This window comes from Peromyscus californicus, unplaced genomic scaffold, assembly GCF_007827085.1.
Source record: "Peromyscus californicus insignis strain IS unplaced genomic scaffold, ASM782708v3 Scaffold_1__1_contigs__length_55948999, whole genome shotgun sequence".
NCBI classification, from domain to species: domain Eukaryota; kingdom Metazoa; phylum Chordata; class Mammalia; order Rodentia; family Cricetidae; genus Peromyscus; species Peromyscus californicus.
This window is the reverse complement of record NW_026294492.1, coordinates 33083997-33104056: the sequence shown is the minus strand read 5'-3', so window position 1 is coordinate 33104056 and position 20060 is coordinate 33083997. Positions and strand designations below refer to the sequence as shown.

The following is a 20060-nucleotide window of genomic DNA, read 5'->3' as shown; positions in this document are numbered from 1 at the left end:
GTGACTTAAGCAGAGCTAGTCACTCCTGCTACCTGTTTTTATTCTGGCAGATTCCCTTCCTGGCTTGTCAGACTCTTGCCATTCAGTGCCTTCAAACAAGCAAAGCTGGAATCCAACTCAATGTTCTGCTTTAAAAACGTCTCCTTTCTCATGACCCAAAAACTCCCTGTAAGTCAGAATACAGCGGCTGACAGGTAAGAACTGAGAGAGAATATGAATAGCTAAACACATTCTGAAGTATAAATGAAGCCCAATCTAGAGGGGTGCACTTGAAAAACCTAAAATATGACTGTGAAAACACAGGAGGTTTTTTACAAACTTTATAAATGTAACCACCAATTCAAGGAAAAGTAAAATGTTCAGATGAAGAACATCTTACTTTCCTCTCATAAGAAACTCTCAAAGCTTACATGGCATTGCTACACACAATTAAAATAAAAGTTCTAACAGATGGCTGTGAGCCACCATGTGGGTCCTGGGGATTGAACTCAGGTCCTCTGCAAGAGCAGCAAGTGCTCTCAACTGCCAAACCATTCTCCAGCTCACTACACGTAAAATTAAACTAATACTATCATCAATTCAGAACTCAGATAATTCGTGAATTTAGAGAATACAAAGATCTGATTGTTTCCTTGCTTTCATGTGACACCAAGAGAAAAGTATTTTATAGAAATGAAGTGTCCTCTGAATTTCCTAATAAGATGATGTCTCCTATTATTCAAATTGAAATTAAAATGCATCTTATTGCTTATTTCAAACTGTACCACACGATGTCTTTATTCTTCTACCCATTTTCCACCACTACACTGGTATCCTATCTCAGGACAAAGTAATGTTTAAATGAGACTGACTCCCATAGACGCATGGATTTGAATGCTTAGTCACCAGGGAGTGGCACTATTTGGAAGGATTAGGAGGTGTGGCCTTCTTGGAGGAAGTGTGTTACTAGGGGTGAGCTTGGAGGTTTCAGAAGCCCAGGCCAAAACCAGAGTCTCTTTCTTTCTCCTGCCTGCAGAACCAGATACAGAGCTCTTGGCTACCATGCCTGCCTATGTGCCGCCATGCTTCCTGCCATGCGGAATGGACTAAGCCTCTGAAGCTGTAAGCAAGCCCCAATTAAATGGCTTCTGTTTTTTTTTTTAAGTTGTTGTGGTCATGGTATCTCTTCACAGCAGTAGAACAATAACTAAGACAACTTAAATATAAATAAATGTAATATCTTGATCCTACCTAAATCAATTTATTTAATTTTATGTGCATCTGTGTGAAGGTGTCAGACCCCTGGAACTGGAGTTACAGACACTTGTGAGCTGCCATGTGGGTGCTGGGAACTGAACCTGGGTCCTCTGGAAGAGCAGCCAGTGTGCTCTTAACCCCTGAGCCATCTCTCCAGCCAGGATCCTACCTAAATCAAATTTAGTACTTAGATTACAATACTAGCTACTTAACAATAGCTAGCATCTCATTTTGGATGGATAGAAGATTATACACAAAACAAACAGGCTTAGCTTGCTTACTTGAAAATATAACTGTGACTTACAGCTTTTGAAAAATCCAGGCATCCTACTCCACGCTCAAAAGTTCCAAGTCCAATGACATGCAGTGTGGAAAGGCTTACTGAATCCCACACCCTGACATGGGGTTGCAGAGGCTGCAAAACACAAGATAGAACTAGCATACTTAGGTGGGTGCAGACATGTGCACCACTCCACACAGCATAGACATCTGCACCACTACCAAGAGTAGATATGTGCTTTGAGACAGGGTTTCTCTATGTAGCCCTGGCTGCCCTGGAACTCACTATGCAGACCAGGCTGGTCTCGAACTCAAGAGATCTACCCTGACTTTGCCTCATGAGTGCTGGGATTAAAGGTGTGCGCCACCACACCTAGCCCTATTTGCCACCTTAGTAAGACAAAAACTACAAAATTTAGACATGCCTCCAAACAATCTTGATTAGGAACTTTCCCCCCTAATACTATGGAAATAAGAGTGATCATAGCAGCAAATATTTGTATATTTAGTGTTATGCAATACCATAATCTGCAACTCTCACTCTGGAGATAAGGAGACAGACACAGATTGTAACTCGCTTTTACAGCTACTAAAATAAAAGGTGGAGCTAGACTCTGATTACAATGTGCTCTGGGTACTTTGCTTTTTTTTGAGACAGGATCTTACAATTTTATCCAGGCCGATCTCAAACTCTTAAACTCAAGGCCACCAAGAAAGAGGTACTACAGGTGTGGGTGACCATCATCCCTGATACTTTGCTTTTAGCATTACCTTTATTCTTGACATAACGTACCTTAAAACAAAACAAAACAAAACAAAAACAAAACCAAAAAACTGTCTACTAAGCTCTATGGAAAGAATCCTTAAAGAATACAGAACTGGAGGGCTCTTCAGCGCCATCTGATACAACCCTCCCACTTTACAGAAACTGAACCCAAAGAACATCACGGACATATGCTAGTCATCGTTAATCCACTATCTCACAAGTAAGAGATGTTTATAAAACAATCCAGTGAAATCAGAGTAACTGAAACTGAAAACTGAACGATATCAGCTGTCCTCCAAGGGGACCAACCACTAGGAGGAACTCAGTTTAACAAGTTAACCTTTGACAAGCAAGAGCCCTTCCATCTGCAAGTGTAGACAGTTTGCTAGGGAAAATACTTATTATTCAGAAGGAAACAATCGTTTGAATCCTGCATTTTAAGACCTCCTTGCATTCTATCGTTTCCCCCAATACTAAAGACTCTTTCACATAGTTCAGTGAGTAGGACAAGGAGCAGTGGCCGAGTCAGTCATCTAACAGAGGAGGAGACACACGAAACTGGCTGCTCACCCTTCCATCCTTGTCCACTCCAGCTATCTGTCCAGTCGCGATCCTAATCTTGTCAGGATGGACAGCCAGGCTAAAAAGCAGTAGCAACAATAATTTTAAATACAGAAACATGAAACAGCATAAATGTACCTTTGTATCAGTATCTTTTCAAGCAAACAGTTTTCAGTCTTAAAAATACACCTGACCTATTTATTTTTATTAGCAAATTAAGCAAACTTCTATTTTTCTTTATTAATCTTATAAATGAACACTGAATTCATAGAAAATATTTATTCATAATTTGGTCTAGTAAAAATGGAAACCATTTTCACCTGTTCAAATTCCTTTTTAGTTGCTCTCCTTACAGACATGTTTACATGGTTTGATGAAGTGAAGTATGGCCCAGTGTAATTTTCATCTGCTAAAATGTAAGCATAGCTTCATCTTTACATAATCCTTACACACTTACTAACTTAATAACTCTTTAGTATTTTAGCAACAAACAAAAAGCAGTATTAAACATCTTCCAATATAATTCTACCAACCTATAGCTAGTTCTTAATGTTAATCTTTTATAAATCTAACCCAGGGCAATGAATGGTATATGAAAATGGAAAATATTGTAGCAATTGTACTCTAATAGACCATGGTAAACACAAAATCAACCACAAAATTTGTGTGTGCATACGGCTGTGTAGGTGTGCAAGCCTTCCTGTGGAGGCCAGAGGACAACGTTGGGTGTCTTCCTCTATTACTCTCAACCTCATTCAATATTTGCAATTTAAATTTTTATTACATTTAATTGTGTGTGCAAGTCTGTGCGTGTGTGTATGTAAGTGCACAAATGCTGTGGAGATCAGAGACCAACTTGTGGGAGTTAGTTTTCTTCTCCAACCATATGCATCACATTGTCAGATTCCGTGGCAAGTGCCTTTGTTGAGCTATCTCAATAGCCCAATTGTAGCTGAAAGTTTTTTTGTGTCCCACCTGGTCCGCAGCCGCTCAGACCCAAGTACACAGAGGCTTATATTAATTAAAACTGCTAGGCCATTAACACAGGCTAACTACTGACTAGCTCTTACACTTAAACTCAGCCCATTTTTGTTTATCTATATGTCACCACGTGTTCCATGGCTTTACCTGTGTATTACATGTTGTTCCATGGATGGCGGGCTGGCATCGCACGACTCAGCCTTTCAGCCTTCCCAGAATTTTTCTTGTCTGTTTATCTCACCTATACTTCCTGTCTGGCTACTGGCCATCAGGTTTTTATTTATCAACCAATCAGAACAACACATTCACAGAATACACATCCCACAGCACCAATATTCATTAAAAAATATTTATTTATTTATATGTGGGATGGTGTGTGTGTGTGTGTGTGTGTGTGTGTGTGTGTGTGTGTGACATTTGCCATTACTCACTGAACTAACTCACTGCCTACCCCACCTTATTTTTCGAGACAGGGTGGAGTCTGTCACTGAACCTGGAAGTTGGTGTTTTGGCTGGACTGGCTGGATAGCCAGTCTGAGATCTGTCTGTCTCCATCCTACAGCACTGGAGTTACAGACATGTACTGTGCCCAGCTTTTACATGGGTGCAAGGGATTGTAACTCAGGGCCCATATTTGCACAGTAAGCTGTAACCACTGAACCATTACTCTAGCTCTTGTTTACAAAAATCACTGTCCTCCCTACCCCCGTACCTCTCCAGAAGGAGATATATGGTATATGGTATATACATACTATTGCATATTATATCTATATAAATTATGTTTATGTATGGGGCGAGAGCATGAGAGGTCAGAGGTAGACTGTAGGTGTTACTGTTCTCCTACCATATGGGCTTTGGGGTGAAGCTCGGCTTGTCATCTGGTTCACTTGCTGAGCCATCTTGTAATCAAGGAGTCACCTCAACTGGAAAGAATTTTTGTTTCCTGCTATATATTGCTAATTATTTTCCAGAAGAATTTTATTAATTTGTCACATGAGATTAAAAATGTTCTAAAGTTCTATAACTTTTCCATATTAAGAATTATATCTTTTGAAATGTTTCAATAACTTGGCATAAATGGTATCAGGTTTTCATTTCTAAGGAGGCTAGATTTTAACAATGCTTCTCTAATTTCTTTTCTTCTTAAACAGTTTATATCCTGCATCTAGACATTAAAACTAAAACTCTAAGGGCTGGAGATGGCTCAGGGTTAAGAGCACTAGCTGCTCTTCCAGAGGACCTGGGTTCAATTCCCAACACCCACATGGCAGCTCACAATTGTCTGTAACTCCAGCTCCAGAGGATCCAACACATTCATACAGACATACATGCAGGCAAAACACCAATGCACATATAATAAAAATAAATATAAGTTATTAAACAATAAAACTCTAGTACATTAACATTTGCTGTATTTAACACTGTTCTTTCTTTTCAAACAAAAAAATTTAAATTATAATTTCTGCACTAGGTAATAAGACATTTGCATGGCTCTGGTATCAAAAGATATTTAAAAAGTACTGAGAAAGTCTTTTTCCTCCCTGCGCCAACTGTAAGCTGGTCTCTACCTTTCCTTTCCCCAGCCTCTGACAGTGCTTCAAGGGTAACCTCAACAGCTTCTCTTAATTTGGAACTGTAGGAAATACTTTACATATGTGGAAGCCAAAAATAGTATTCTGCACCACTTTTCCCCCACACGAGTGAGAAAACACACACTTGCTTGTCTGCTTTTTAACAGTGGTTCTCCTTCCTGTTTCTGCTGTTGATAAGACAGGGGCTCACTACTGCATTAACTACCATGCTCTGACCTCCATACACACGATAACTAGTACCCAGCTGGGAGAGGTGAGCAGCTTCTAACACTTACACGTGTAACACTGCACAAATTCAGTACACATTTAATCTTGCAAGTATAAAGTGTTTTTATCTTTTCTAAAGGCTGACTGTCATCTATGTACTATCCTAGCATTCACACATGAGAGAAAATTTTATCTACCTGTCAGGACAGTCTATGTGACAAAACAATGGATTCTCGTAACAAATGATGGAATTTAACTAAAGAATAGCAACATTCATTGAGTAAACCCAAGCCGAAGCACTTCAAAAGAGTTCTGCTGTTATAGTTTGACACCACACGGGATATTTAGGATCCAATTCAGCTTATGGCTTCTCTCCCTCTGAAAGGAAAACCTGAGGCCCAAAATTTATCATGCAGAACAAACCCTCAATAAATACTAAGTAATGAATGAGAAACTACTTCCAGAAATTCATGAAGCCCAGTCTCTCCACATGGATTTTATGACAGGCCAGATAGAAAGGCACAGACTGAGGCAGCAGAAGGAGTCCACTGAGATGGACTTTAGAGCAGTGTATTTATAGCTATTGATTCCATTCAGTATTTTGAAGAATGTGATCTTTTTATTTTAAAAAATATATTCCATAGACTAAATAACATCTTTACTTATATCGTAAGCTTTCTGATGGTAAACTTTCAGTACAATTCAAATAATAATTATAATAATAATAACAATAATAACAACAACGATTATGACCAAAGCAGGCAAACACAAAATTGGCAAATGGGAACTGATACCAACCATTTCACACAGTCTGTATGACCCAGGTAGTGTCGCTGAGTCCTTTCCTCGTAATTAAATAGTACCACTACTGATGCAATGAAATAAACTATCTCCCCCGTAGGAAGCAGGTACACATTTGCTCGACAGTCCTTTCCTCGATAACCGTATCTTAAACGAAAGGTCAAGGCTTTAAAGCAAATACTCAAGGGTGTTTAGGGAGCCATGGATGCACAATGAAGAGATAACTGGATCAGAGCCACGATACTCACATCCCCTTTGCTGCCCAACCCTAAGTCTTTTACTGTATGTATCTATGGACAGATACACTCTGAGTTCCTACTACGCACCACGCACAGTGCTAAACTTACATCTCAACAGATCAGATGTGGGCCTGTGTGACAGTATGCTCGGAGGAAGCACACATGGAGACCCTACTTAAGAGGAGAGCGAGGGACCTAAGGCCTACCCGGACGGGACCGTGTATGCTGGGCCTAACAGGATGAATAAGGCTAGTTAAATACTATCTGCTACACAGAATGGCAATCAAAACCTGTGCCACATGCTGGTGAGCTTCTCCAGGCTAATTTAACTTTGCCCAATGTAAGGAATCTGGAGTGTGGGGAGGGGAGCATAGATCAGAGAGAGAACTGAGTTTACACAACAAGTCTCCTTCTGTTTCACTGAGTTTCTTAGAGGCTGTAAATGAGACTTTCCAGGTAGAATCAGGAAACGTCAGAATTAAACTATCGTGTGTGTGTGTGTGTGTGTGTGTGTGTGTGTGTGTGTGTGTATGTGTGTGTGTGTAAGCCTGGCAGAGAAACAGTCAACTGCAGAGTTGCAATCACCCTTGCTAATCTGAGTTCTTAAAATAATTCAAATAGTCATGTGGTGGTACATGTTTGTAATCCCAGCACTTGGGAAGTTGAGTCAGGAAGACTCTTGTGACATTAAAGCCACACCAGGCTACACAGTGAGTACAAGGTTGGGTAGGGAGACATAGCAAGACCCCATGTTTCAAAACAAACAAAAAGTCTCATCATATATGATACGATACATCATTTCCGAGGTTACAAAATGCCAACTCAGTGTTTAAAATCCTCCAGCAGCCCTGTGAGGCAGGTGTCACCTCTTATATATCTAAGAAAAGGAAGGTTCAAAGGGGCAGTGCAGAGCCAGCACACAGCACACAGACACTACCCTTCCAAGCCCAGGCAGGAACCTTTCCTCTGCATCACCGCTACTTGCTGCAGAACTGTCTGGACAGAATGGAATGCTGCTGCCCTGTCTCCATTAAATTCTGGTGGTTTTAAATCACTATCAGCAAAACATAGCTGACATGTTTGAGAGATAATGTCTCCTTTTTAATTTCTCAAGTGTTTCTTCAGTGCATTATGTTTTATTCCTGGTTTAAGGACAATTTGATGAATCAGCTAAGCAAGTTTTTATTAAACTAGGACAAAGGAAGCAGATTTGCTCTCCTGCTTGAGAAGGATACGCCCACTCCAGTTTGAGCTTCTCCGGAGGCAGCTCTGTTCGGATGTCGTCATAGTTGTCAACATCCGAAGGGATGAACATGGTAATCGGCCGACCTCGCATAAACATTTTAATATATTCTCCTTCTGTTGAAACATAAGACAAAAATTAAATCACATGTATTTCCCACGTGACTGTAGGAAAGGAGACTATTGATACAATGAAAACATGACAAGAGCAGCTCTTGAAATTTTCCATTGTATTTTTTTTAACATATTATAGAGCATATGTAGAAAACAAAGGGATACTATAAATACCTAGTCCAAAACAGCGGAAGTAAAAAATCAAAACAAACAACAAATCTGTGGCCATTTGTTTAGTTGAGAATAACTGTTTTCATCTGAATATAATTTAACTGTTTAAACTGACATATTTCTTCAAGAATCCAGAAAAGTTCAAGTAAAAAAATGCAAACCTTCGTGACCGAGGTCTCTTAACTTGCAAAGAAGAGAGAAATTACTCGGACAGATAGTAATTGCGTCTACCACACTAATCGACCTAAAAGTCAAGGCCTTGCAGATTCGAGTCCCTGCACCCCAAGGAAACAACTGACAAGGAGCAAACAGGAAACCATGGAGTAGAACTGTCTGAAAACCATATAGGTGATACGGTGGTTCATCTCTAAACATATAATGGATGCCAGCTCAACAGCAAGAAACAAACCAAGGCAACCCCCCTTAAAATGCATTTAAAAAAGGATTAAGTACTTAGAAAACATTTCAAAGAAAGAATGGAAGAAAGGAAGGAAGGGAAGAAGTGGGGGGAGGGAGGGAAGAAAAACATAAAAATGGCCAACAGGCAATTTGAGAAATCATGCAACACTACTAGTAATACCTCAGGGAAATGTGAATGAAAACCACACTGTATGTCATTTCAGACCTGTCAGAATGATTAGCAAACCAAACAAACAAAAGTGTAGACAAGGATTTGGAAATACAGGATCACTGTGGATGCTGCTGCCACTATGGAAAAGCAGGGCGGAGGCTCTGCAGAGACAATTCAAACAGAATCACTACATCATCTGGCTATACTACCAGATATTTCCAAAACAATGTAAATCAAGATCTTGAACAGATATCAACACTAACTTTCATGTTCACGGCAGCACTATTGCTAACAGCCAAGATCTACAAACAACCTAAATGACCACTTCCAGATACATATGTGGTACATACATATAAGTAAGCCTGTCACAGAAAGACAGCTACTACTTGGTTCCTAGGACATATTTAAAATAGTCAAACTCATGAACGGGGTGTGACAGTTAACTAGGGTGACAGGAAAGGGGAAAGGAGGACCAAGTGACAGTTCAGGCAAGCAAGCAGAGAGCAAGCTTCAATCTACTGTACAACACCGCACTAGACAGTACCAACTAACCTACATGACTCAAGACAGCAGACCTCCTGTCCACTGTTCTCACCATCGTAAACCAAAACCATGATCTCGGAACAGATCCGAGGAAAAGGACTCAAACATCTTTTCAAGTTAAGATGAGAGGGAGCAAGAGCTAAGCTTCGTTGCAGTGAGCAGCCACTTCTCACTTCACCGCTGGGCCTTCAATTAGCCTCGTATCAACAATCAAATTCAATTGTAACACAAGTATTTTCAAGACAGTAAGAAACCGTTTTTCTTTTCTTATTAGCACCATAGGACCTGAAATAGCTTTTGTTTATACAGATCAACAGTTGTTACAAGATCTTCAACAGTCTAAAACTAGAATATTTTTAAAAGACAAGTCAGAATCAAATCAGTATTGATTATACATTTCTAGCCAAGGGAAAGAATGCTTTCTGAAACAGCTGGAAGGTGGGCATGGTGGCTCATGCCTGCAATCCTAGCTTTCAGGAAGCAGAGGCAGGAGGATCGTCCACAAATGTAAGGGCAATTTGGTGTACAAAACTGAGTTCCAGGCCAGCTAGGATTGCATACTGAAACCTCTCAAAAAAACAAAACAAAACAGCAGAAAACCTCCCACAGATGTGACTGTTCATTCCTCCAAAAAACTAGAAAACACCACAACCCCCAGCTACCCCTGCCCCTAGCATCCTGATGACCCCTACAAGTAAGTCACCACTGTGAGAGGACTGTCGAAGCTCAAGGAAGGACAGAGGCCGGAACAACGGCACAGGGCTGTCCAGTGCTTACTAAGCTGTCTGGCACAAAGTAAGTGTGATCATCACCAACCAGAGGCTGATGTGGTCTTAAAATCTTTACCAAGAACCCAAGTTACCTAAGAAAAGCAGTGTATAATCCAGTATTCAAGATTCAGTAGTTTATATACTGTAGCTATGAAGAGGAAGACAGATTACCTGTCGAGTGTCTGCCTGCAACCATCACTTCAGATTAAGAAGCTGTGGTTATTATGGGTGAAAAGTTCAAGTTATTTTTATTATTCTTACTCACAGTGCTCAGCCTCAGGGTTTGATCTAATAGGGTAAGACCTCCCACACTATGCTTTAACACCACATGATGCATGTCATTATTACTTCTGAATCTAAGAGTGGGCCTTGCTTCCTGATGATTTTTAGCATAGCTGAACTTCAACAGTAACTAAATAATAACCAGCTGTAAACATCTCCCTTCTAGAACCATCTTTACCCATATACTCGTCTCCTGGAGGTGGTGGTAAATCTACTCTTACAGGTATTCATCTGGGATACAACTTTCTTTTTTGATTATTTTTAAGGAACATTAAATTGTTGAATCCCCTTTTAAATTTCTCCTAGAATCTCTGATCCGATCAAAGGCGTACATGATGAATGTGTTCTGAATAAAAGTAACAGATTAACAGGTGGCTCCACTGCTCTTTAGTGGAGTATGGCTAGCAAAGCCCATTATAGAAGAGGGCTAAACAACTGAAGAAGCTCAGAATATCATTCTTCTATCCACTGTTAAGTAGCAAGATCAATTAAATCAGAAAACAAAGGAGCTACTGGTGCTCACTCATTTTTCTAAAAAGAAGTTAAAATGGCAGGGTGTGAAATGCTTTGCCATCTGAACTGGTACCATTCACACTAGAGACCATGTATATAAAGTAGGAACTTGAAACACTTTCTGGCACTGAGAAAAAAAGCAATAAATTATGATGAAGGAAAGATTGCTGGGATCTAAATCCCAGTTTACTCTCTATTAGCTGTGAGATCCAGTTTCACTACCCTAGTATTGAAAATAGTAATACTATTACTTAGAATTATTACTAAGTAAGTTAACATACTGTGAAACATAATTTGGGGTCCTTGAAAATATTTGTCCTCCTTCCTTTGAGAAGGAACTTTTATTCTACTGTTCTGATACAGCGCCTAGCTATGTAACCCAGGACGGTGTCAAACTTGAGTGCTGGGTTTACAGGCATATGTTACCATGTGTGGCAAGCTGTGACCATTTAAACACTGGCAATTTGCTTACATAATTTAATATTCCATAAAATCTCTGCATAAATTTTAAAGTAGCTATCCACAGGATAACAAGTATAGGTGAATACACCAAACTTCTGATGATTCTACCATGTATCACTTTAAAATCAAGGGCCATGAATTCAAGTATCTACATGGTCAGGCAGAAAATGAAAATGAGAGATGTGGGAAACCACAGGCTGACTGGGAATGAGAAATGAACAGTTAGAATAGTACTGCCCCTGAACTGGTACGTGAGTATACCTGTGCATCATTCCCAGTCAGCCCCCTGTTTCCTACCTCCCACACTCTCTACCTGGTCAACAATTTAGAATCTATTAGTCAGGACAGAACTAACTATATAACTGACTGCACAAGAGTCTTGACAGGTCCACTCTAGTGATTATTCTCCAGAAAGAATAAACTAATTAAAGAGTAAAGAAATGTACTCAAACTGTATAACTAATGCTAGTGTGATCAATATGTGATGTCATCAATTCCCATCCCTGGGAAACTGTTTTGAAGGTAAAATTCTTGTAACAAAATTCAACTTCCTTTTTCCCTCTCCACCTTCTCCCAAGCACCAGCCCCCTCCTTCCATGCTGCTTCTCTGCACACTACCACCTAAGTAATGACATTATTTCACCTGTTCACCTGAATGATTTTGAAGATTGTGCCAATACAGAGCACTCTCACAAATGGATGTTAAGTTCCCCTTTCCCTTCCAAACATACTGAAGAAAGACAGCCCTTTCTCAATTCCTGCATGAGGATTCTGTCAGACTGGAATGTGTCTCTAGAACATTTAGTACAGCGCACCATCTCTGGATACGGTGTTTCCTAGTTTTAAAGGATGTCTGCATATACTGTTCTGCCTTACAAGTCGTGTAAAGTGAGCTTTGCTGTGGTTATTATTCTCAGGTCAGAACACTGTTCAAGGACACTGCCATTTGGCCTAGGCCATGAGGCTACCAAACAGAAGAACTGGGACCCATGGCTGTCCACATTCACTGCTCTTTCTGTATATCAGTGCCTCTATTTAACAAAATTTGGCTAGAGTCAAAATTGTGTTTTAAATAGACTCAGTATTTTCTTTGGGTAGGTCAACCATTATGTAATCTATGCTCTTATAATGCAAACATTTCAGATCTACCTGAAGAATATCACATTTCAACCTTGTTTATAATTTCTGTGTAATAAGATTACAAACCCATATCTCTCATAAATATATATACAAAACTTCTAAACAAAATCTTACTGAAAAAATCCAACAATACAATTTAAAGAATATATCATGATTAAATTAATCCAATGACAGAAAACTTAACCTGGGTACTGGGAGTAAGAGAACAGATAGGAATGGTTAGAGAAAGTTGTAAGGGAATTTTGAAAATGATGGATGTTTGCCATCTTGATTTTGATTAACGCATGTGCAAAAGACTTAGCAAATTGTTCACTTTGTGTGTGGTTTATCATATATCCCAACTACACTTTTGAAAGCTCCTTTAGAAAACATTAACAAACAATAACAAAAAATAAAATAAAAATTTCTTTCAAAAAAAATAATTTCTGTGTAAAAAACTTATGATCTAAAGAATATAACATATATATGTATATATATATATATATATATATATTTCTTTCTAGAAGAAAATAAAAATTCACAGGAATTAAGTTAAATTGCTAACAGAAAATTTAAGCACATTTTAGCCAATTAATAGTCCAGAAAACAAAGAGAGCTATGACACCAGAAATGAGGTGCAAAAAGCATGCACAGAAAAGGCATGGTTTCATCTAAAACAGCATGCTTCAATTACATTTGCAAGCAATTTGAGGAGAGTGGAAAAGTGATACATAAAACTTACCTACTTTGCTATTAAGTATTAAATGTACATATACAGAGTTATCCTGTTTCAGTCAGAACGAGCCAACAGCAAGTAGCCAGAAATAACAATTAATAAAGGGGGAAAACTGAAGAGGAATTGCTTTGCTAGACTCATTGTGAGTCTTAGCAGCAAGAAACAAGTGATTATTTGCAACCAAGTTGGCAAGACAGGAGAGTTAAAATTTATCAATCTTTTAAATGGCTTTTCTAAGTATAATTTTTAGAGGAAACATATTTTGATTTCTTTATGTTGATACATTTATTTTTACTGTTCACCTTAATTCTTCAGATCTCACAGAAGACAGTTGTTTGGTTTTTTTTTTCTTTTCTTTTTTGAAAAAGCAGTTGCACTTCCTAGTCAAATTACCATGGTATTTCCTTTGCTAAGAGGAAAGCCAGAAAGCAGTAATGATGAAAAGCCAAATAAGAGATCCAGAAGAGGCCGACTCGGGAGGCGCCCGCTGCAGAGCGTATCCTTACCTTGGCTGTTTTTTTCACGGGTTGACATTTTTGCTGGTTGAGACAAAAATGACATATCTTACAATAAAAACTGAGCATTTTCTTAAATGACTACAGTAATATGTCTTTTTGGTTACTATGAACTAATAAATTATACTGAATGAAATTGTCATATTCTTATGAATCAACAATAGTTAAAATGATGTTAAAAAGGCAAGTATTTTTAAAAAGAATTTTTAATTTACCTTGATTGATGATGACATCTTTATGTCTAAAAAAAGAATGCAAAGAACACATTTATTTTATATGGCTCAGCACTAGAATCACCTGAAAGAATTAAAAATTTTTGATGCCTAGCCCATATCCTAGATAAATCTCTACAAGTAAAATTTAGGAAGTAGTATTTTTTTTCAGTTTCTCAGTGGTTTCAACTACTAATATATATACTATTTTATAAAACAACAAATATCACACATAATCATCAAAACAGTGAAAGCACACAAAAAAAGAGTATAATACTCAAATCTTACAAGATTAAAGTACTGGAGAAAATTAATAGGAAGACAAAGCTTTTCTATGAAGACTAAAAAAAATACACTGACGAGAAACAATCAATCAACTGAAATAGATTAAAAGGTTCAAATCAGGCATGTCATCACACACAACAGTACAGAGACACAATTATTAATTTTCGCACATGACAAATATGACTTAACTTACTTGTCTGTACTTTTTATAACCTTTGATATTAGTTTTGATGTTGCAACGGTTTTCAATAATTTATTACGACTATCATCTGAATTTTCCCACGAGTTATGTGACTTTTCAGCTGTTGGTGGACGTTTTATGCTAGAAAAAACACATTAACTTCTTAGATGAACGTTTTGAGTAGCAATGACATGTAACTGACAGTTTCAATAGAGAATGAAAGAAGAGATTACTGCCCTTAAGGAATCCAGGGGTGAGGAGGATTAGTTGGAAGGCTCTGGCTGGATGAGCGGAGGAGTTAAACAAGGCAATTAGGAAGTCTTGTGTTACATGGTCATTCAAAAGAGCCACTAAAACAAACACTATCTAGAAAAAGAAATCTCCACAATCTGCTGTTAATACAAGAAAATGCTTAGATCAATATGGACTAGTTCTCATAATTTGTAGCTGTAAAAATACGAATTATGAGCCTGAAATATGAGACTGTACCTTTCATTCTGTATGTAATTATGTTCGTGTAGTTAATTTATACATGACACAAATTTCTAAGTAAGCTGTGATGCTAAAATGGAAGCTTTTGTTTACAGTTTTAGAGACTTTCATCCAGGATCAGAAATACACAATATGTGATACAATAAAAAGCTATTGGCATTATCAGTGAGGATACCCTGTATTTGTAACTGAAATTTTATGGTTTATAAATGACTTTCTGGCTGCATTGCTAACTACCCCGAAACTCATCCAGCCTTCAATACTTCTGCAACAGTGCATCCAAAGAGCAACTTAGAAGGGCAAGCACATTTCCACGAGATGCTAAGCTGAAAAGGAGACTCTGGGACAAAGAGACACCAAGTTAGTCAGAACCTTAGAGAGATCACGAGCCTCGCCTGCACACGGTAAGAAGTTGCATAACATTAATAACTCCACAGGAGCCCAGGCAGAAGGACCACAGACCCTCAGACAGCACAAGAATCTGCATCAGGCACAGAGACAAAGCATTCTGTAAATGGTAAACATGCATTAATCAAGTGAAGAATATTTTGTTTTTTTAAATTTCCATTATAGACTTGAAGCAAAACATTAAAGTAGCTAAAGAGAAATATACTGCAAATCTTTTAGAGTGACTGTCATTTACTTTACTGAAGTTCTAACCAGAGCTGGGGATGGATTAATAGTTTCCTCAAATTCCTCTGCAGTACTATGATAATAAAATATCTAAGGAATGCTAAAACTTGAGTCCATGTTTCTAAATAGTGCCTAACCTGCCCCGCCCCTTCTTTGAGACAGGGTTTCTCTGTGAAACAGTCCTGGCTGTCCTGGAACTGGCTTTGTAGATCAGGCTGGCCTTGAACTCAGAAATCTGCCTACCTCTTCCTCCCAAGTACTAGGATTAAAGGTATGTGCCACCACCACCCGACTAAATGGGCCAAATTAATTAAACTGGTATCAATATTTATTACAAGGCAGCTAGCTGCATCAGTGAGCCCTGGGTGTGCACGTCTATACCCCTAATTTAGGCTCACACACATTTGTTAGGATGTTTTTCCTTTCTCTCATCACTTTAAAACATTAATTATTATGGAACAGAGAAAAGCTCTCAAACAAGCCTTTAGCATAGAAAAGATGAGGTGAAATGAATTCATTTCCATACTCAAGCAAGAAATTATCCTCCCAAGACCCAAAGCTGAAATTGGGATACAGCCACAAGAACCGTTTGTTTAAAGGGGCCTTGCAAGTCGAGGTTGTAATGATGCCAAAATGTAGTGAGGATAATTAACATGGCAATTTCTATCCATGGCTATAAATTTAAGCATAAGTACCTAAAATTTTTTAAATATTCTATAATTTTATTATAAAAATATTGTTTGGGTTGTTTATACCTCTTTCCTTTCACCAAATTGTTTGTAACTTAGTTTCTTTGCCAGTTATAACTGAAAAATTATGGTTCTAAATCTTTATTTCCCAGTGTTCTAAAATACAGATTGTAAGCAATGAAGTTTTCTCTTAGACTCCATGGATAGCCAACTCTTCCCAAATCACAGAATTTAGGTATCTTTACAACCGTTCCCTAGCTCTGTACTTGGGATGGTTAAAACCTTTTGGTGGGAGCGGAGCTCTTGCTCTCTGGAGTTTGTCTGTTTATTTGGAGAGGCTGTGAAGAGGGCTGGGGAGAAGGTGATGCTCGCATTTGTGGGCTCTGATCATTAGAATGAGACTCCTCTCTTTTTTCCCTCTGTCCTTGTGGCTTGTCTTTCTTTTTTTCTGTACCACTGTAAAATAAAGTATAACATGGAACAACACATATTTAAACAAACTTTAAAATCAAAATAATAAAGTGATTAAAATTCAAGACCCTAAATCATATAATTAATACAATATATATTATTTTATTCAATAAGGAAAAGTAATCTTTAATAAAGAATTTTCTAAAATCTAAGATAATAAGCCATCCTATGGGAAAAAAAAAAATCCATCCTATGAAGATTGCCCTTTTGGACGGAAGTGACCTCTAATGGATTTTGTAATTTTGGTAGATCTCAGGGGGGCTGGAGAAGCTCTTTAACTAATTCCAACTTATCCACAACAGAGCACTGGAGGGTCTTTGCTTTCCCTGTACAAAGAAACTGACTGACGACACACTAAGTGCTCGTATTTAACCCAGACTAGTCCCGGGCTCCTCTGCCCCTGTCAACTGAGGCTTCTCTCTGTGGGGAAGAGAGGGTGGGCTGTGGTACTGAGCATCAATTCAGGGGCTCACATATATGCTAGCTAAGCACTCTCCTGATGAGGTATACCCAGAGTCTCCATCAAGAGTTTTAAACTTGGGGCTGGAGAGATGGCTCAGAGGTTAAGAGCACTGGCTGTTCTTCCAGAAGACCTGAGTTCAATCCCCAGCAACCACATGGTGGTTCACAACCATCTGTAATGAGATCTGGCGCCCTCTTCTGGCCTGAAGGGATATATGCAAGCAGAACACTCTATACATAATAAATAAATTTTAAAAAAAGTTTTAAACTTACTAAAAATGTACTGTTTATTTCAAACCTGTTGTTATTTTAATTATAAAAGGTAAGTATAAAAATAGAAACTAAATATGAAAAGAAAACTGTAGTTCTGTGAAAACCACGTTTTATGCTGCAGAAAGACTTGAGGGCTGGAGAGAGGGCCCAGCTATTAAGAGTGCTGGCTGCTCTTACAGAAGACCTGAGTTCAGTTCTCAGCATCCCCAACAGGTGGCTTAAACCACCACTCCAGCTCCAGGGGGATTCAGTGAACCTGAACACAAATGTACACATAATTAAAAAATATATATACTCTAAGAGGCCTGGCCTGGTTAGCGCACGCCTTTAATCCCAGCACTCAGGAGGCAGAGGCAGGAGGATCTCTGTGAGTTCGAGGCTAGCCTGGTCTACAGGACAGCCAGGACTACACAGAGAAACTCTGTTTTGATAAAACAGAACAAAATAAAACAAGCAAAAAACAAAAATGAAAACAAAAATGAAAAAATTTAAAAAGTAAATTGTTTTTTTTAAATGATATTAAATGAAGGTGAAGTAATTTTTAAAGTCACAGAAAAAGAAGAAAAACAAATACATTGTTTTGCCAGAGTTTTACATTTCTTCTTCTGTCTTTAAACTAAGAATTACAAAGTTACTTATAGGTGTATTTTATATAAGACAGTCAACAAATGTGATCAAAGATACATCCTTTGAAAAGGAGAAGGAAGACTGTCCTGACAGATGACTAACTATTGATGTATTCTAAGTTAAAATACTCGACATACTTATGTATAGTCTATATGACCCTGCACTTGGACCCTTAACTGATAAAGCACTTTCTAAGTCTCAGCTGCACCCATAAACAGTACTGCAAGGACGGACTCAAGGCTTGCATTCCAATATTGAAAGGGTAGAAAACTATGAGTGCTCTAGTTCTTAAGCAAAGGACATTTAAATTTTATAAGAAGGTATGTTCCAAGAATATCTGTCAAAATATACATATATATGTATTAATAAATATGAATATATATAAATAAAATAAACATGTGTGCATGTGTATATAGCCTATACAACTCCACTATCACATTGTAACAGTTAGAAATGTAATAACATAATCCTGACTTTGACATTCTGAATCCAATTCAGTTCTGATAACCAGCCACTGATTACGGACTCTATGTTCAATTTTTTAAAAAAGTGTGTGCTAAGAACAAATTCTTACCAACAAATAGACTAAACTTTAAAATTAGAAAACTGGGCCTGGAGATGGTCAGCAGGTAATGTGCTCCCTGAGTTAAGTGTGAGGATCTGAGTTTGGACCTCCAGTTCCCATGTAGAAGCCAAGCATGGTAGTACTCACGGGGAACTCCAGGTGTGTGGGTGTGTGTGTGTGTGTGTGTGTGTGTGTGTGTGTGTGTGTGTGTGTGTGTGTGTGTGTGTGTGTGTGTGTCAGGGACACGTGGATCCCAGGGGTTTGGGAGCCACCCGATATAGGCAAAATTGCAAACTACAGGTTCAGTGAGAGGCCCAGTCTCAAAAACTAAGGTAAGGAATGATGACCATCCAACATCAACCTGTGGCCTCCACAGATATGTGTATGTGTACACACACATTCACATACCACACAAAAAGGAAGGAAGGAGGGATGGAGGGAAGGAGGGAGTGACGGACGGTCTGAATTAGATGTCACCTCTTTTGTAATGGTCTTCAAACTATTGTTAATGCTTAAAAGAGACTTTCCTTTGGGGTTACTGAAAAGAACAATCTAGTGGTCCTAGGTCCCCCTTTCCTAGTGTGCTGATCAGCACAGCACAGCAGCTAGCTAAGAAAACCAGCTAAAACCAAACTGCTACCGAATACAAAATGGATTTTTATTAAAAATTACATAGTAAGGGCTGGAGAGATGGCTCAGCAGTTAAGAGTCCTTGCTACTCTTCCCAGCACCCACACTGCAGCTCACAATTACCAGCAACTCCAGTTACAGGGGATCCAAAATCCTCTTCTAGTGGGTACTGCATGGTGTGTTCACCAGATGGCAAAACATACCAAGGAAATAAAAATTAAACCATTTTGAAAAATAATATTATAAATGTCTACTATGAATGTTTATTACAATGTTTTCTCCTGAAAATGAAGCAGAGATAATTTTAGCACTCTTTGAAAGGGGAAAACAAAATCTGGATTCTGTAGCGACATTAGGTTCTGGAAGGAACGTTTAAAGAACAGAAGGTTATTTCGTCGCCATTCTTGTGACCACCTGTTTGGTTGAGCACCTGTAACTCCACACTGTAACCTTTTGATCACTGGCACTAGTTCACTCAGTCAGCACACACCATTCTACTTTTTAAACCGTTTTCTCCTTGGGTATTATCAAACAACAAACACAACCTGTTCAGTGCAGCTGATTTCCTGTGACCTTTCCAAACTCTACGTGCAGCAATGAAAAGAAAGGTGGAGCCGGGCAGCAGTGGCGCACGCCTTTAGTTCCCACACTCGGGAGGCAGAGCCAGGCGGATCTCTGTGAGTTCGAGGCCAGCCTGGGCTACAGAGTGAATTCCAGGACAGGCACCAAAAAACTACACAGAGAGACCCTGTCTCGAACCCCCCCTCCCCCCGCCCCCGGCAAAAAAAAAAGCAAAGAGAAGGTGGGAAAATGTCCTTTAAGCAGTATCATTGCAACAGT

General features: G+C 38.7%; 1 protein-coding gene across 6 annotated transcripts in view; it reads right to left on the bottom strand.

Moving 5' to 3' along the window:
* The window catches only part of Eml4 (EMAP like 4), a 129556-nt gene that overhangs the window by 31810 nt on the left and 77686 nt on the right, over nucleotides 1-20060 (bottom strand). The window contains exons 4-11 of one of the 6 annotated variants that reach the window (XM_052746410.1): nucleotides 16475-16648; nucleotides 14391-14519; nucleotides 13916-13941; nucleotides 13692-13724; nucleotides 7898-8021; nucleotides 6421-6570; nucleotides 2852-2921; nucleotides 1541-1651 (exon numbers count right to left, since the gene is read on the bottom strand). In XM_052746410.1, coding sequence (XP_052602370.1) covers nucleotides 1541-1651; nucleotides 2852-2921; nucleotides 6421-6570; nucleotides 7898-8021; nucleotides 13692-13724; nucleotides 13916-13941; nucleotides 14391-14519; nucleotides 16475-16648 — 817 coding nt within the window. The remainder of the gene's footprint in view (nucleotides 1-1540; nucleotides 1652-2851; nucleotides 2922-6420; nucleotides 6571-7897; nucleotides 8022-13691; nucleotides 13725-13915; nucleotides 13942-14390; nucleotides 14520-16474; nucleotides 16649-20060) is intronic. The other 5 variants (XM_052746411.1, XM_052746412.1, XM_052746413.1 and 2 more) reach the window with 5 other exon arrangements.